This window comes from Neovison vison, chromosome 10, assembly GCF_020171115.1.
Source record: "Neovison vison isolate M4711 chromosome 10, ASM_NN_V1, whole genome shotgun sequence".
Taxonomy (NCBI): Eukaryota; Metazoa; Chordata; class Mammalia; order Carnivora; family Mustelidae; genus Neogale; species Neogale vison.
Genome location: NC_058100.1, coordinates 60165973 through 60181590, shown reverse-complemented (window position 1 = coordinate 60181590; position 15618 = coordinate 60165973). Strand labels below are relative to the sequence as shown.

Genomic DNA, 15618 nt, shown 5'->3' with positions numbered 1-15618 from the left:
TGCTTAATCAATCACCCTACTTTCCACCTTACAGAAGTTTGACATCTCTCCTCTGCTCTTACCTTTTCTCTCATTCACTCTGTCCCTATGGGATATATAGCTTTTTTAAAAATCCTTCTGTAGTTATGTTCATGTTGTTTTCAGTAACTGAGATCAATGCATATGTTTGATCCACAATTTTTTTAAAAATTTGTTTGTTTGTTTTACTGCAGGGTGGGGGGGCACGTGGGGAAGGGCAGAGGGAGAGAGGGTCCTAAGCAGACTCCGTGCTAAGCGAGGAGTCTGACACAGGGAGTCTTTATCTCACGGCCCTGAGATCACGACCTGAGCAGAAACCAAGAGTCAGTTGCTTAACCCAGGTGCCCCTCCCTGATCCACAGTTTTTAAGCTTTTTATTTCAAAATGGTTCCAAGCTTCCAGTAAAGTTGCAAGAAGAGTATAAAGTTGTTACTATTTTGCAACATTTCCCTTATGATTCTCCCTCCATAGACAGATAGATAGAACCATTTCAGACCTGGTGTTCTATTATTCCTTAAATACTTCACTGTGTATTTTTCTAAGATCATAAATATTGACTCAGGAGAAATTCAGTTCTCAAAGTCAAGATATTTAATGTTTATAATCTGTTGTTTTATCTATAGACCTTCCTCAGATGTCCCCAATAAGTCCTTTCTAAAACTGTTCCCAGCCCAGGGCCCTGTCCAGATAGAGCATTACAGTAGGTTTTCATGATTCGCTACCCCCTTCAGTGAGAAACAGTTTCTCAGTCTTGTTTTGTGTTTGGTGACACTGACATTTTTGGAGATAGAGGCCATTAGTTTCTAGAATGTCACTTTATTTGGTATTGGATGTTTCCTCATGTGTGCGTTTTTGACAAAAAGAATCTTGTTTCCTTGGTGGTGAATCAGGAACTAATCTACAATTTTTATTTAAAATCGTCCCTCCACCAAGTTATTTTTCATCCTTCCTGACATCCCTGGAAACTCTCCAGAAGCTTATCCAGAGCAACAGCCTTTGTTCTGGTTTTTAAAAATACACAATGTATTCTAGAGGTCGCATTATACCCACTGTTTTGCTTCATAGACCTTTGGGTGGCTTTTGACAGAAAGCAGTGGAAATGTGACTGTCTGAACTTTGTCCTGCTGGCTCAGAATCGGGCTTATTTATTTACGGACCACCTATATGCAGATTGCACTTTGAAATATCTTATACTGTCTTAGATTGCATATCCTAATGGTGGATGGGTGATGTACCCAAGGAGGAGAATGTTAGCATACAGGAGTGAGCCCTGAGGTTACGATGTCGCTAATGTTATTTTATACAAAAATACCTGTTTTGCGGAAATATAATTCACATGCTACACAATCCACCCTCTTAAAGTGTTGAAATCAGTAGTTTTCAGCACAGTCACAGGGTTGTGGCGGTGCCGTCACCACCAGGATCGAATTTTAAAATGTTTTCATCATCACTGCCGTTTTAAGAACAACAGCAAAATCGAGTCCCTTGGTGAAATGGCCAGAGGTTCTGCTTGATAGATTGGAGGAAGGATGGGGGAGGGGAGGATGCAACAGAGGGCAAGTTTTGAACGAGTATGGAGATGCCCAGGACCGCAGGGTGATGGAGGGCTTTTGCGGGAGGGTGTCGAATGAAGGCTCAGGGGCACTGCACGTCGCATTCAGGAAGGCATCCTGTCCAGGGCTGCGGTACGAGCAAAGGCCGGGAGGCTAAGATGCGTCCGCCGGCCAGAAACAGCCCCTCTCCTCGAAAGGCAGAGTCCCGGGGCCGGGGTGAGGGGCCGGTCCCCAGCATCCCGTCCCCCCGCCCCCCTCCGCCCCGCGACAGGCCCTCTGCCAGCTGAGGCCCGAGGGTGCCGGTCGTGGCGACAGCCATCTCCTGGGCGCAGAGGCGAGGCGCTGCGGGGTCGCGAGGAGGGAAGCAGGGCGGTCCACGGGCGGAGGTCTGCGATCAGCGCCCGTGGGACGAGTCAGGGAGCCCACCACCCCCCTTCGGGTCAGCACCGCAGACTCTAGTCCTCGCTCGGAAGATCTCAGAGCGGCTCCTGCCTCCATCCGGACGACTGAATTTGTTCTAAAGTTGAGCCGCGCTCCTGGCCCTCCAGGTATGCGAGGGGCAGCGGCAGTGAGAGGCCGCAGCGAAGAAACGGGAAGGACGCCTCTGCCCCCGAAGTCAGCCGACCCAGGGGCTGCCCCGAACTTCAAGTCCCTAAACGCCTCGGCTGCGAGTCTGCACTTCGAGGCGCCCTCTTCCCCAGCAGGCGCGCAGCCGGGGGCGGGTGACGCGACCTGCCTGGCCAGCTCCCGGAACAGGGGCGGGGCTGAACCGAGTCCTCTGCAGGCCCTGGGCCCGACCTGGGACCGCCCCTTGGGGGGCCGAGTCTGGGCGGGGTCAGCGCCGGACAGCCGGAGCCTGCAGAGCGGGGGTCGGAGGGACTGCGCGCCGCCGCCGCCGCTGGAGCCTGGGGGCCTGGGAGGCGACGACCGTAAGGGGGTGCGGGGGGTACGGGCGGGGGTTCGCGCGAGTTCTCAGCTGTGGGTTCGTGCGGGGGGGTGCGAGAGCGCGGGTTGGGGGCGCGGTTACGGGGGGCGGAGGAGGGGAGGATGGCGCGAGGCGCTGTTGCGGGGGGCTGACACCAGGAAAGTGTAGGGGCCCGGTTGCGGGGGTGGGGCGAGGCGGGGCAGCTGTGCAGCTCGAGGGGGTGCGAGGGCGCCGGCTGGGGCGCGGTTGCGGAGGGCGAGTGTGGGGCGCGAAGGGTGAAGGGGGCGAGTGTAGGGGCACGGCTGCGGGCGCGGGCGGCAGTGGGACTTGCAAGCAGGTGACTCGCTCACCCCTCAGGGGCCCGCAGCTGCACGAGGACCGAGGGCTTGGTGCGCCCACGCCTCGCCCCCTCCGCCCTCCCCCAACCTGGGGCTGCAGGTGCGTGCGGCTCGGGGAAGAGGCCCGGGCAGGCCCTAGGAGCGAGATCCAGCGGGCGCACGGGGGCGGGGAGGGGGGCGGTGGGGGTCCCCAAGCCTCTCACTCCCGACAGTATTGCTTTCAGGGTGCGTCGCGCCCCCAGTGAAATGCTCTTGTTTGTCGCCGGAGTCCTAAAACCTGTCCCAAATCTCGCAGTTGAAGCGTGCTTTTCTGCCTCCTGGTTTGCCCCTCCCGCTCCTCTCTCTCCGCCCTACCCGCCGCCTAACTAGGGGGAGGCCTGGGCTTGGAGTCAGAGCTCCAGCAATCCCGCTGGGCTGTTTGACTTCTTTCTCTAAAGCTGCATGGCCCACTTGCCCTCCCACCTCCCAGGGTATAAGCCTTGGGCTCCGCAGAGCATGGTTTTGCCCTCCCGCCTGCCCGGCCAGCCACCCCTGTCCCAGCCCTGGCAGCTCTGTGAGGCTCTGCATCCTGCACACCTGGTAGGTGGGGAGAGGGGAGGCCTGTGCATTGGACATCTCTGCCTCCCACCCAGCGCCTTTGCTTGGATGGATGAGCTCTTGGGGGAAAGGGCTGAGGGCGTGGGCCTCCCCTGAGTGCAGCAGCGTGGACAGTAAACATTCCCAAGGGTGCTCCCAGCTCCAGAAAGTAACATTGTCCTCTCCTGGGTGGTGGCTCCCTTCAGGACCTAGCCCCACTGGGTCTGACTGTTCAACAGCAGTCCGCTGTGCCCCCCCCCTCAAATTTCCACACCTAGGATGACTGTGAGGACTGGGGTGTTTCCCTGGGAAGTGTGGGCGGTGCTTAGGGACCACCCTCTGTCCAGGGCAGGGGGCTCCTCCTGGATCATGCCCTTAGGAGGCCAGCAGGTTTATAGAGGGAGAGGTGGGCCATGAAATAAACTCGTAAAATATAAGGTACCTTCAAAGATGGGGAAAACTTGGAGAGGGAAGGAGTGTCAGGTGAAAGAGAAGCCTGGGTTGAGAGGTGACATCTGAATAACACTAAGAAGGTAGGAGTGGCAGATTGCCATTGGGGGTGACTGTGCACCAGGTTGAGGGAAGAGCAAAGGCCCTGGGGCAGGAGCGCTCCTGGCACAGATGAACTCTTACCTGTGTGTTCTGAGTGTGGGGCTGGCTGCCACCAGGGCCTTTGGTGTGAGTGACCTCTTGTGTAAACTGTACTGGCCCAGCTTGAGAGCAAGAGGACTCTGGAACTTTCTGCCACCTGCTCCCTTCTCTGCCCCCCTCCCAGTTCCAGGAAAGGAAAGACCTTCACAGACACACAGACAGTAACTGCTCAGCAGGACAACCAAAGTGAACCTCAGTGCCTTCTGCTCCAACCCATGTACACCCGTGGGCCTGGGACACTCTGGCTGGTACCCACCTATAGGAGCGGGGTGTCTAGTCAAAGTGGCCAAATGTGGTTGGGGAGAGGGACCTGTCCCATGCTCCCACAGGAGCTTGCAGGGAGCCCCAGCCATGGACAGAAGAGTCTGACAGGCCCCAGGCTTACTGACTGCCCCCCGTCCTGCCCATGCACCCTGACTCTTCCCTTCAGCCTCCTGGCCCAGGCCCAGATCCGAAGACACACGGGGTGCCCAGACTCTGTTCTTGAGTGCAGGTGTGCAGAGCTGCAGAGCACAGATAGGCGCACAGAATAAGGGGGGGGGGCTCAGTGGGACCTGGGGGCCGCTGTTGAGGGACTGGTGCCTAGGACCCACACTCAGGGCCGGAGGGCGCACAGGGAGAGCAGGCGGTGGGGGCGGTTCACAGGGCCCCTGGGAGCTCATGCCCAAAACCTACCTTCAGAAGGCCCTCAACCCCATCGTCGTTGATTCCGTCCTCTGACGGAACATGGTAGTGCAGAAGGAGAATTGGCACCGAACGAAGAGGCGATGCATGTCCTAGCTGTGCCACTGTGATGTCCCTGCCCTGGACCTCACCCATAAGATGGAGGGGTTGGGGTGTTCAATGTGAGGGACCCTAGAGCGCGAGTGTGCAATGACTGTGCGGGTAAGAATCCAAACGGACCTTCAGGAGAGGAAACGTGTCTGTGGGGAGCAGTCAGTTTTGATGGGGCCTGGGGGGGACCCTGTGCCACAGGGGCAGCTGCAAGCGAAGTGACAGCTATGGCCTCAGGCTGCGGGGCAAACCCTCAGGCAGAGGGCAGGGTCTCGGGATTGAAGAAGTGTCCCTGCCCAGTCCAGCTGGCCCCCTGCAGTCACCACCCACCGGCCTGTGGGTTTTCCTGGGCTGGAGCAGGGGCCCCAGGGTGCTGTGTAGAGAGGGTTGGGGGTGCAGCAGTTCCCCAAGAGGGGACCCAGGCTTTGCCGAGGATCCAGCCACCTGCGTTCCCTGAGGAGGGGGCGGTATGTGCTGCAGGAAATCCTCCCTCTCGCCAGGGAGGGAACGCGCGGTCCCATCTTTGGTTACATGACCAAACACGCTCCGCGCAAACCGAGTTCACACTGGGGTTTTCACTTCCCTCAAGGTGTGTTTGCCCTCGCGAGGGAGGTCACGGTGCACCCTTCTTCACCCTCAGATGCCCAGCTGAGGCCTTCCCCCAGCCCGGCTCACACACCTGGTATGGACTCCCCACTGTCTGTGTCCAGCGTGGGGCTGTGCTGTCACCCCTCCCTCTCTGACGTGCTCCGAGACATTCCAGAAGATTCTGTGGCTGACCCACAAAGAGCGACCGTGGGAGGAACGGAAGGTCCCTGGATCGAGAACAGGAGTTTTTGCCGCCTTTACCTTTAGAGAAGATTGATAGACTGAATTCAGATGTCTTCTTGGTGGGTCCACACAGTGATGTGTGCAGGGAGTCCAACTCGCTTTCCAAGTCTTCAGGGAAAGTGGATGTACTTTTCTGCTTTCCTGGGGTTTTTGTTTGCCTGCGGCAGGACCTGTTTGCTGGACCATGTGGTCACTGTGAGGCGACAGGAATGGGCAGGCCCACCTCCCCCACCCCGGGGGAGAGCGGGAGGTGGCCATGTCCTCACCCGGGTCCGCACCTTCCTCCCTCCCTCAGAGGCTGCTTTGTCCACCAGGACCTTCCCCTGAACTCCAGAAGTATTTTTAGCCTTTTGCAACTTTTTATTCCTTTCTGCTACCTAGACATTGCCGCTAGCAAACTGACCCCCACCAAGATACCAACAGCCCAAAACATTCCTGGACACCCTGACTCTCGTCCTTAGGGCCCCCTCCATGAGGGGGTGCTGACCACATTCCAGAGGAGAAAGCTGCTTAGGTTACTCAGTGAGGCCCGGCCAACAGTGCTATCAGCTTACATACCATTGAGGAAGCTTCCAGACCAGGGAGCACATTGTTGAGGGCTGGCTGACCCGGGGACAGAGGGGAAGGAGATCAGGTACGTGACAGACAGCATTTCAGCATGCATGGCCCACTCCTTTATCCTCCGGAATGGGGCTCTTCTCTACTCAGGTAGAGATGCCAAGTGTTGAAATCGCACACCAGGTAAATTGCTTCTTCCTCAGAGGCAGCGAACTGTGCTCTGCTCGGGGCATTTCTCTTGTAACGTAAGACCAGTGGAAAACTGGCCTGGTGTCCTAGGGCAGCCAGGAGTGGAGTGGGGCCTCGGGTGACACCGGCCACCAACACACTGATCCCAGCATGCCCCCCCCACCCCCGCCGCACTACCCACCTTCAGGCCTGTGTCGACGGGTCTGTGGGGAGCCCTTAGCTCAGCAGCCAGATCTGCAGGTCCCCGGGCCCCCTCCGGAGGTGCTGGGGGTCAGCCAGCCCTGCCAGGGGTCCTCCCTTCTCCCACTGCGGCGGGGCCTGGGTGCCCCACACGTTCTGCCTTCCCTCCTCTGAGTTCCCCTCCTCAGCTCCCCATCTTGGTCGGGGTAGCACTTCCACAGGGAAAGTGCTGGACTAGGACATGGGTTGGGGTCCCTCTCCTTGACCTGTCGTGTTCTGGGGACTTAAAATCCAAAGCGAATCCCTGGGTGGGTGCATCGCCCCTTTTCCCGAAGTGACTCTTTGAACCCCCCAGTCCGGTGAGGCCTGGAGAGCGGGGTCACTGGCCTGAGGTAGCATGGCTGGTGGGCGGCAGGGCCAGGACCGGGGGCCGGCGGCCAGCGCCTGACCACCGGCCTGCAGGCTCCCGGCGCCAAGAGCGTGCCGTCCAGCTGCCGCACGAATCCAGTCGTGTTTTGTCTGTCTGCGCAGAGGCATGAACAGAGAGTCAGTTTGGGGGTGGGGACACACTCTGTGTCCAGTGGCGATGTGCCCCCACGCAGGCCCAGAGCAGGGCTCCCCCACGAAGCCTGCCCCCGCCCTTGCATTCTGCTTTGTTTTTGCCTGTAAACGATGTTTTCTTTTCGCCTGGGTGCTGGTTCCAGGCTGCTCTCCCAGGCTTTGCTCCAGGCCTTCTGGGCGGAAAACAAGGCCTGGCTCTGGGGCAGGGGTGCAGGGTGTGTTGCTCGGCAGCTGTCCCGGGCCTCACTCATCCTGAGGCCCTGCTGGCCGCTGGGGTCCGGGGAGAAATGTCTGTGGGGGCAGAGGCTGTGTGGCTGGCCAGGGTGTCCTCCCCGCCAGGCTTTCCTGCTCCGTCCCTGGCCATCCACCCCCCAGGGTGATCTCAGCCCCAGCGAGCAGGGCCTGGGACTTTCTGGGAATTTCGGGAAGCCCCTTGCTGGGGCAGTGGCTGTGAGCAGTGCATTGGCGGCAGGAACATTCCCATTCTTCACGGCCAGCCCTGGAATGGAAGGGAAGCCATCTGTTTTTCCGTTCCACAGGGATGTTCCTTCTGCCTTCCTCCAGAGAGGAGCGGTGAGATTTGGGGGGGGTGGGGGCGAGGGGCCCGGGCCTGGGGGAGGGCACAGAACCCTTAGCCCCACCTTTCTGTCTGGCCTGGCGTCACAGCAGACTGTGGTGCCACCGTGTCCCCCATCACAGCCTCTGCCCCAGAGTTTTCTGTCAAGATGACTTCCCCCAGAAGGAGCTGAGGTTCTCCCTCTCATGTGAGTGTGAGTCACAGTCAGGAAACCCTCAGCGCCATGGGGCAGAGGGCGGAGTCCTCCCAGGGAGGCAGAGCTGGGCCCCCCCGGCCTCTGTTCTCAAAGAGAGCCTGGGATGCCCTGGGTCTGAAGTGGGGGTTGGGCCCAGAGAGGGCAAGGAAGGGAGAGATGCGCTGCTCTGACCACAGGGGTCTTGAAGGCTGAGCTGGTGTCCCTCTGTTCAAGAGCAGCGGGAAGCTATTCGAGGGTTGTAACAAGGGAAGGGACATGAGCATGTTTGGATTTACAGAAGGTCCCTCTGGCTGCAGACGATGTGGGAGGGGACTGGACTGGGCTTCACTTTGGTCCAGGGGAGATAGTGGCAGAGGTGGCTTCCAGGCCATCTTGGAGATGGAGCTGCTAGAACCTGCCAACAGGTTCCATCCATGTGGGTAGAAGGCCGGAGGGGGTTCAAGGTCATGGTATGGGCCTTGGGGGTGGCATGCAGAAGGTGCCTAGTGCCCGCCACAGTGAGTAGGAGCCCCAGAAGGAGACAGAGGCATAGGGGGATGAGATCACTGTGCTGTTGCAGATGCCCCTGCAGAGGGTCCAAGATATTTGGGAGCCACTACATTGGCACGTGGGTGCTGGGATCTAGGTTAGAATCACATACGTGTCTGTCGCCCCTGCAGGAGGCAGCAGGAGCCCGGCGCCTGGAAGGGATGGCCCCCTTTGGGCACAGGATCCCTGGCAGCCTGGCCAGCCTCGTTAACCCACCTGTTTCACATTTCTACCAGCCCCATGGCCTGCAGAGGCCTCTGGGCTTCCAGACTGTCCTTTATCCCAATGGGGTCTCAGCCCCCAGGAAGTCACCGAACGGGATCCCTGCCATAGCTGCGTGACTAGGTTCTGAGTGCCTCTGGCCCAGAGGGGGCATTGACTCGCTGTTGACACTGAGTCACAGGGAGGCCTGTTGTCCTCCTTACGGGTTTTCATGGTTTAAAAAATGTACGATTATGTTGTTTTTGAGAGGATAGTACATGCATTTGGTAAAGGTGATTTTTTTTCAAAGTACAAAAGCTTATTGAGCACAAGACTTTTCCTCATGGGGCGCATAGTGGCTGAGTTGGTTGAGCATCTGACTCAACTGCTGATCTCAGGGTCGTGAGATCGAGCCCCGCGCTGGGCTCCATGCTCTGCGTGGAGCCTGCTGGAGATTCCCTCTCTCCCTCTGCTCCCCGCCCTGCTTGCATGCCCCCCTCTCTCAAATAAATCAATAAATAAAATCTTTGAAAAGAATAAAAAAAGATCGTTCCCTCTTTGGGGCGGTCACTGTTGCCAGCATCCGGGTGAAGGTCCCAGACTGTCCATAGGGCATTGTTTCCTCTGGTCCATGTGGGTGGCACTGTTGGCCATGTTCTCCTGCTCTCACTTAACTGTTCATCAGGGAGAGCTTTCTGGAGCCACAGATAATTGACCTTCTGTGCAGCATAAGGAAGAAAAAGCTCTTCATCTATCCTCAGGGTCTTCAGCTGGACCAAGAATTCAATTCACACGAGACAGATTAACCAGAAGAAAAACCTCAAAGTTTTATGACCTGTGCATGGAGGTCCAGTAGAGAAATTGGGGCCTGAAGAAATGACTAAGGCAGACAGTTTTTATACTTTCAAGACAAAGAGACAATCAACACATGATGAATTAACAGGATATAGAAAACAGGTGTTTGCAAGCCTCAATCTGTGGGGAATTCTAGTCGGAATTTAGACACCGCAAGTAGATTAGCCTGTGTCTACCGCTTTCTCGACTCTCCAGTCCCCATCTCCGGTGACAAGGGTGTGTTTTTACTTCTTAACACAGGAAGGGTATTTTTCATTTGGGAGGTTTGTTTCCTGCTTTCAGGGGCAAACAGGAGGGTCTGAGGGTCCTCGCACTGGCTGCTTCCTAAGTGACTTTTATTTAAACTCATCACCAGGCCGAAGGGGCACATTTGGGGCAGCCGTCCCTAAATTCATTTGATGAGTCCATGACAGCTTACTTCCGTCCCCAGCCAATGGACATTCAAATTGTTTCCAAGACGATGTTTATTCATCAGATACATCTCAGCCATGGAACATGAATGCAGCGTTGAACCTTTCGAAGACTGAGCATTTGTTGTTGAGAATGTGTCCACAGGGGCAGGGGGATTGGATATATTTTGTTTTCTCCCTGACTTTCGCAATTAGTGAGGATGATGTTAGGCTTTCTATAATACAACGCTCAAAAGGACAGTGGCTCAAACAATGTAGAAGTTTGTTTCCCTGTCACATGAAGGAAGTTTGGAATAAGTCATCCAGGACTGGGCTGCTAGTGCCATAGTCAGCGGGAACCCATCATCGCCATCATCATCCTAGCGCTGACCTCTCTCTTCAAGATGACCTCACAACCCAAAATGGCTACCAGAGTCCAAGCGTTACATCTGTATCCCTGGAAGCATGAAGGAGGAAGGGGAAGGGCAATAGGTGCACACTTCCCAGCTGAGGCAGTGCTCTTTACACAGTCTGCCACAGCCGTGTAGGACCCATGCACCCTTGCTCAGGTGTGCAACCCGAGAGGATGCCATGCACATCGTGGGCAGCGTGGATTTGCATATGTATTTACAAGTGCTTTCTGGGAGATAACAGTGAGGCGTCTTAGGACCAAACAATACACTAGGTTAATTTTCTTATCTCGTTTTAAAGGACAGGTGTCTTTTCCTAATTATACCGAGTACTGTCCAGGCCACAGTGGCTCTTCCCCAAACACACTTATGGCTCTTTGTCAGCACCTCATCGCTCCATCAGACTGAGCTGCAGGGAGGGCCAGGAAATGCAGTGTTCATCTGGGCTTTGCCAATGAGAAGCAAAATTCCAAGCAAGGAAGGAAGCAGAAGAAGGGGGGGCACGTTTGCTGAGTGCCCAACTCCCTCCAGGCAGCGGGGGCAGGGCGCTGAGGTTTCAGTAACCCAGCCAGGCCGCCTTTTTCTCCCACAGCCACAATGCGCCCACCTCCCCAGGCACATTTCCTCACCTTGCTCCCAAGTCCTGGCTTAGGATTTCCAGAAGGGGCATCTGAACGGCAATCCAGACTTCTGCGTTAATACGCGTGGCATTGTCATGAAGAAGCAGCAGTTTCCAGGAGGCTAGGTAGGGACAGCTGGAACAGACAGAAATGGAAAGCTTGCAAGTGTCAGTGCCTACGGTGGGCACAGATGTGTGTCTCGGCGTTCCTCGCCCGCACGTGCACTTTTCTACTTTGTCTCGTGAACTCCTGGGTAGCCTTCATAATTCCCAGCCACACGCACACCCATGGTGTCTGCTGAGCTCATCTCTGGTCCAAGAAGACCTTTCCAAGGCACCAATCCAAATCCCTTACTTACTTTAAAAGAATGAATGACTTCCTGGTCCATTACAGACCAAATTCAAGTTATAAGAAAAGAGTTGAGCTTTTAGTCTCAGTCCTTAAACGAATCATCTGTTTTTAATACTTGGGTTTCTGCCTCAAGCATAATAGAAAGATGACTTCAGTTCAATTCTTAGAAGGATGTCCATTTTACCCATGCGTGCGGGAGATGGAAGCGCCCCTTTATTTGACCTCGTGTATCTAAGAGTTGGCTTTGTAAGTCAGACCCAGGTAGGCAGGAGAAAATGAGTTCACAGCCCCATGGGCTTTCCTTGTCCCTTTCAAGTACTTTACATGCAGTCCTAAGGTTACTGTATTGCCCAATTAGCTTCTTCATTGCAAATTGACCCTGATTTTTTTTTAAATATTTTATTTATTTATTTATTTATTTGAGAGTGAGGCAGAGAGAGAACACAAGTGGGGCAGAGGGAGGCTGATGCAGGACTCGATCCCAAAACTCTGGCATCATGACCTGAGCTAAAGGCAGCGCTCAACCCACGGAGCTACCCAGGCGCCCCAATGATTGATTTTTTCCCCCAAGTTGCATAAGTATGTGTTCAGAGCTTGACCTCAGAGAAGAATTTGGGGAATTAAACTCCATATGATCTTGTTTCTTACCCGAGTCGTCAAGGTCCCTTTGAGCACGATCTCACATGACCATTGTCCTCCAGTTACTGTGCTAAAAAAGAAAGAAATCAGGCTGGTTTACAAGAAAAACTACATTTTCCTTATGAGGCAAGCTAATCACTGTTTTAGGAAGGGTACTCTGAGGAAAAAATGTTTCCACTGGGAAAGACTTCCTCCCCTCTGACCTCCCCCTCCCAGCAGAGCGTCAGGTCTGGGTTCTGGGAAATGCATTACAACCAACACAAAGCGACGGAATCGGGTCGAATATGGATTTGGAGCTTTCAGAGCGTGCCTCCCAGGCTCGGGCGTAAGGAGCCTGCCCCACGAAGCTGCCATGCTCCTTCTAGAACCTGAGACTTGTGAAGTCTTCACGGTAGCTCCTGAACGCTGGTGTTTTGAGCGAGGCGGAGTGTTTTCTCCACTGGCAGGAGCAGACCCCATGCAAGAGCTCTCCCTGAGGATGTGATGGCCAAAGAGACAGAGATCTGTCCCTGGGGGTGAGAATTGCAGCCTCTCAGGACAGATGGAAACAAAGATGGGCACCTGCCCCGGGACGGGGGTTGCGGGTTGCAGACAGCCAGAGGTCCCCCACCTCGTGCTGCCTCCATCCTCCCAAGCCATGTCCTTGGGGAGCGGACACTCCCAGACGGCAGTTTCCTGTGCATGGCTCTGGCATGTGGGAATCTCCCGGGGGCTCTGCCAGCCTGAAGATTGCACCAATAGGAAGGAATTCAGGGGAAGGAACACACGGGGCCAGAGCACCTGCTTTGAGCCAGGCGTGGTTTCCCCCAGGTTACAAGGCCACAGATGCTCAGAGTGCTTTGGTCACTCGGGATTTCAGCTACCGGAAACAGGAGAAGCTCCCTTTTTGTAAACCCCGAGATGTTCCAGTTCTTAAGTTAAGGTAGTCCCAGTTTCTCTTTTTGGGGGGATCCCATGGAATGGGGGTTCTCCGGGAAAGCCAGACCGGGTCTCCCCAGACCCACAAGGGCTTTGTGTGTTACTTGGAGTGTGGTGGGCCTGGGAGATGGTGTGTCACCTCCCCAGCACACTCCCACTTCCAGGAATCAGGCCATCTGTGACTTCCAAATCGGCAGGTCTTGCTGAGTAAAGAGTCAGAGCCTGGGTGGGTTCCCACACTCGAGGGGCAGCCTGCAGGCTCGGGGACCATGACTATGGCCGCACCAGGCTCCCTGCAGCAGTGACCCAGCGCACCCCGAGTTGTGTCGTGCACCTGCCTGAGCCCTTGCTCTCCACATCTCTTCCACAGGCTGGGCTGCGTTTAGGTTGGGTCTGTACCTAGGGGTGATTTGCTGAGTCCCAGACTTTGTCAAGATCCAGTTCTAGTAGATTCTGCCCCTTTTCCAGAGAGACTGTAGGCAGTTCTCTTGCAAGATTCTTGTTTATCCCTTACAGTTGGGATGGTGCCGTCCACAGCCCCCTGCCACCTTAGAGAGGAATAGAGGGGATTTAGGGCCGAAAAGGACATCTTCCCTGCCTTCGAGAGGCCCACAGTTCCATCGTGCAGAGAAATCTTCCCTGAGTAACCAAGCACAGGGAGTAGAGGTGGTCTGGGGTGCATGTCGGTGCAGCTTGGGAACCTGCCTCCCCCGTTTACGGGCTCTTGGGGCTTGGACACACTGCTCAGCCTTCATTTCCTCAACTGCAAGATGGGACTATTACGATAATTAGGTGAGCTGAATGATACGGAGTCACTCCCCCCAAGGAAGCCCTCCCCAACACTGCCTGTCATCCGCCCAGACCATGAGCCCCCAGAAGCGAGAAGGCATCGGCCAGAGTTGAGGGGCAGGGAGGGGCACACACCTGTCCACTGCGTCAGTAGGATGGGGACAGCAAAGGGCATTTGATCTCTGCAGTGCTGAGGGAAGGGCAGGAAGACTGAGCGATTTCTGGATGCCCGTGGACCAGGATTTCAAGGACAAGCCCTCGGTGGCCCAGTTCAGGGCGGTGGGAGCCAACCCGAGGGTCTTGGCCTGGCCCCAGCAGGTCCTTCAGCAAAGAGGACTTGGACAGCTTCTCAGGTTGTCCTAAGAACAGGCAGGTCTATAGAGACAGAAAGCAGAATTGTGGTTGCCTAGGGCTGATGGAAATGCTCTAAAATTGTGGCTCTGGCCAACTAGAAATCACCAGATCCTACACTTGAGATGGGGGAATTGTACAGCTTGTGAATCCTATCTTCTTCTTTTTTTTTTTATTTTATTTATTTGACCAACAGAGATCACAAGTAGGCAGGCGGGGGTGGGGGGGGGATGGGGCGGGAAGCAGGCTCCCTGCTAAGCAGAGAGCCCAATGCAAAGCTCCATCCCAGGACTCTGAGATCATGACCTGAGCCGAAGGCAGAGGCCCAACCCACTGAGCCACCCAGGCACCCCATGAATCCTATCTTCTAAAGAGGTTTTAAAATTACAGCCGAGATGTATGGCCTCATAACACTCCCCCATCCCACCAGGCCTCCATGCTGGTCCCTGCACCCATGGGGACTGGAGACCGCAAGGGGTAGAGCCTCCGGAGCCCAGCACTGCATGGGGCAGCGGGGAGGGGGGCACTCACTAGGGTGGAGAGAAGCTTCCAGAGCCGAAGGCCCATTGGAGAACCAGAGAACCACGAGGCCACGGAAGGGCAGCCCCCAGGTGTGGGGCTTGAGCTTGAGCTCAGGGTCGTGAGTTCGAGCCCCACACTGGGCTCTGTGCTGGGTGTGGTGCTTACCTTTAAAAAAAAAGTACCTGATGGGTGCAGTGGGAGACCAGGTGGGGACTCGGGGTCTCCAGCAGGGGGTCGAGGCATGGCAGGGGGTTGAGGCGGCTGACGGACACTCCTCGCTCTTGCAGGAATCATGTGGCTGGAGATTCTCCTCACCTCGGTGCTGGGCTTTGTCATCTACTGGTTTGTCTCCCGGGACAAGGAGGAAACGTTGCCTCTTGAAGATGGGTGGTGGGGGCCCGGGGCAAGGCCCGCAGCCGCGGAGGATGGCAGCATCCGCCCTTTCAAGGTAGAGACCTCCGAGGAGGAGATCCAGGTAAGGTAGCTTCTGCAGGCGGGACTGAGCAGGGGAGAGGACAGCGAGGCCCCTGCTGGGGCTCCCCCGCGGCTGGGACGGGCCAGGGAGCAGGTTTCCCTCCACTCTCCTCCCACTGGGCAGGTGCCCAGAGAGACATGTCCAGCCTGCCCCCTCTGCTCACCCATCCTCTCTGCTCCTCCCTCCTCGGGCAGGACCTCGATCCCCTGCCCAAGTTCCAGCCACACCCAGGTGAGGGGGTGGTGACAACTGTCCCTGGCACGTGCATCCAAGGAAACAGAAAGCAGCTGCTTCCTCCTTCTTTGCACCGGGGGAAGCCTGGGAGTGAGCTGGCAGGAGAAGGCCAGCAGGTTCTCACCGGGGCTCGGGCAGAGATCCTGAGTGAGAAGCAGCAAGGCTGCAGTGATGTCGGATGCTGTCAGGGTCAGCATTCATTATATGCCTGCTTGGGGGGCAGGGGCTCGTGGTCCTGTGCAGTCCCCACAGTGACCCTGTAGGCTGAAGACTGTTGTCTCCTCTACGGACACAGGAATTGGAGCTTGGACAAAGCAATGAGCTCCAGGTGACCGAGATGATAAGCAGGATTTGGGCTCAGGTCCGTCCAACCCCGGAACGTGCACCCCTCTCCCACACGCTGGAGTCT

At 56.1% G+C, this 15618-nt stretch overlaps 1 protein-coding gene across 2 annotated transcripts in view; it reads left to right on the top strand.

Moving 5' to 3' along the window:
* The first annotated feature begins 2418 nt into the window (after positions 1-2418).
* Positions 2419-15618, top strand: part of EPHX1 (epoxide hydrolase 1) — a 27193-nt gene continuing 13993 nt past the window's right edge. Inside the window, exons 1-2 of one of the 2 annotated variants that reach the window (XM_044267406.1) lie at positions 2419-2500; positions 14788-14975. In XM_044267406.1, the coding sequence (XP_044123341.1) occupies positions 14793-14975 (183 nt within the window). In that variant the 5' untranslated portion in view covers positions 2419-2500; positions 14788-14792. Of the gene's footprint in view, positions 2509-14787; positions 14976-15618 lie in introns of both variants that reach the window. The other variant, XM_044267405.1, reaches the window with a different exon arrangement.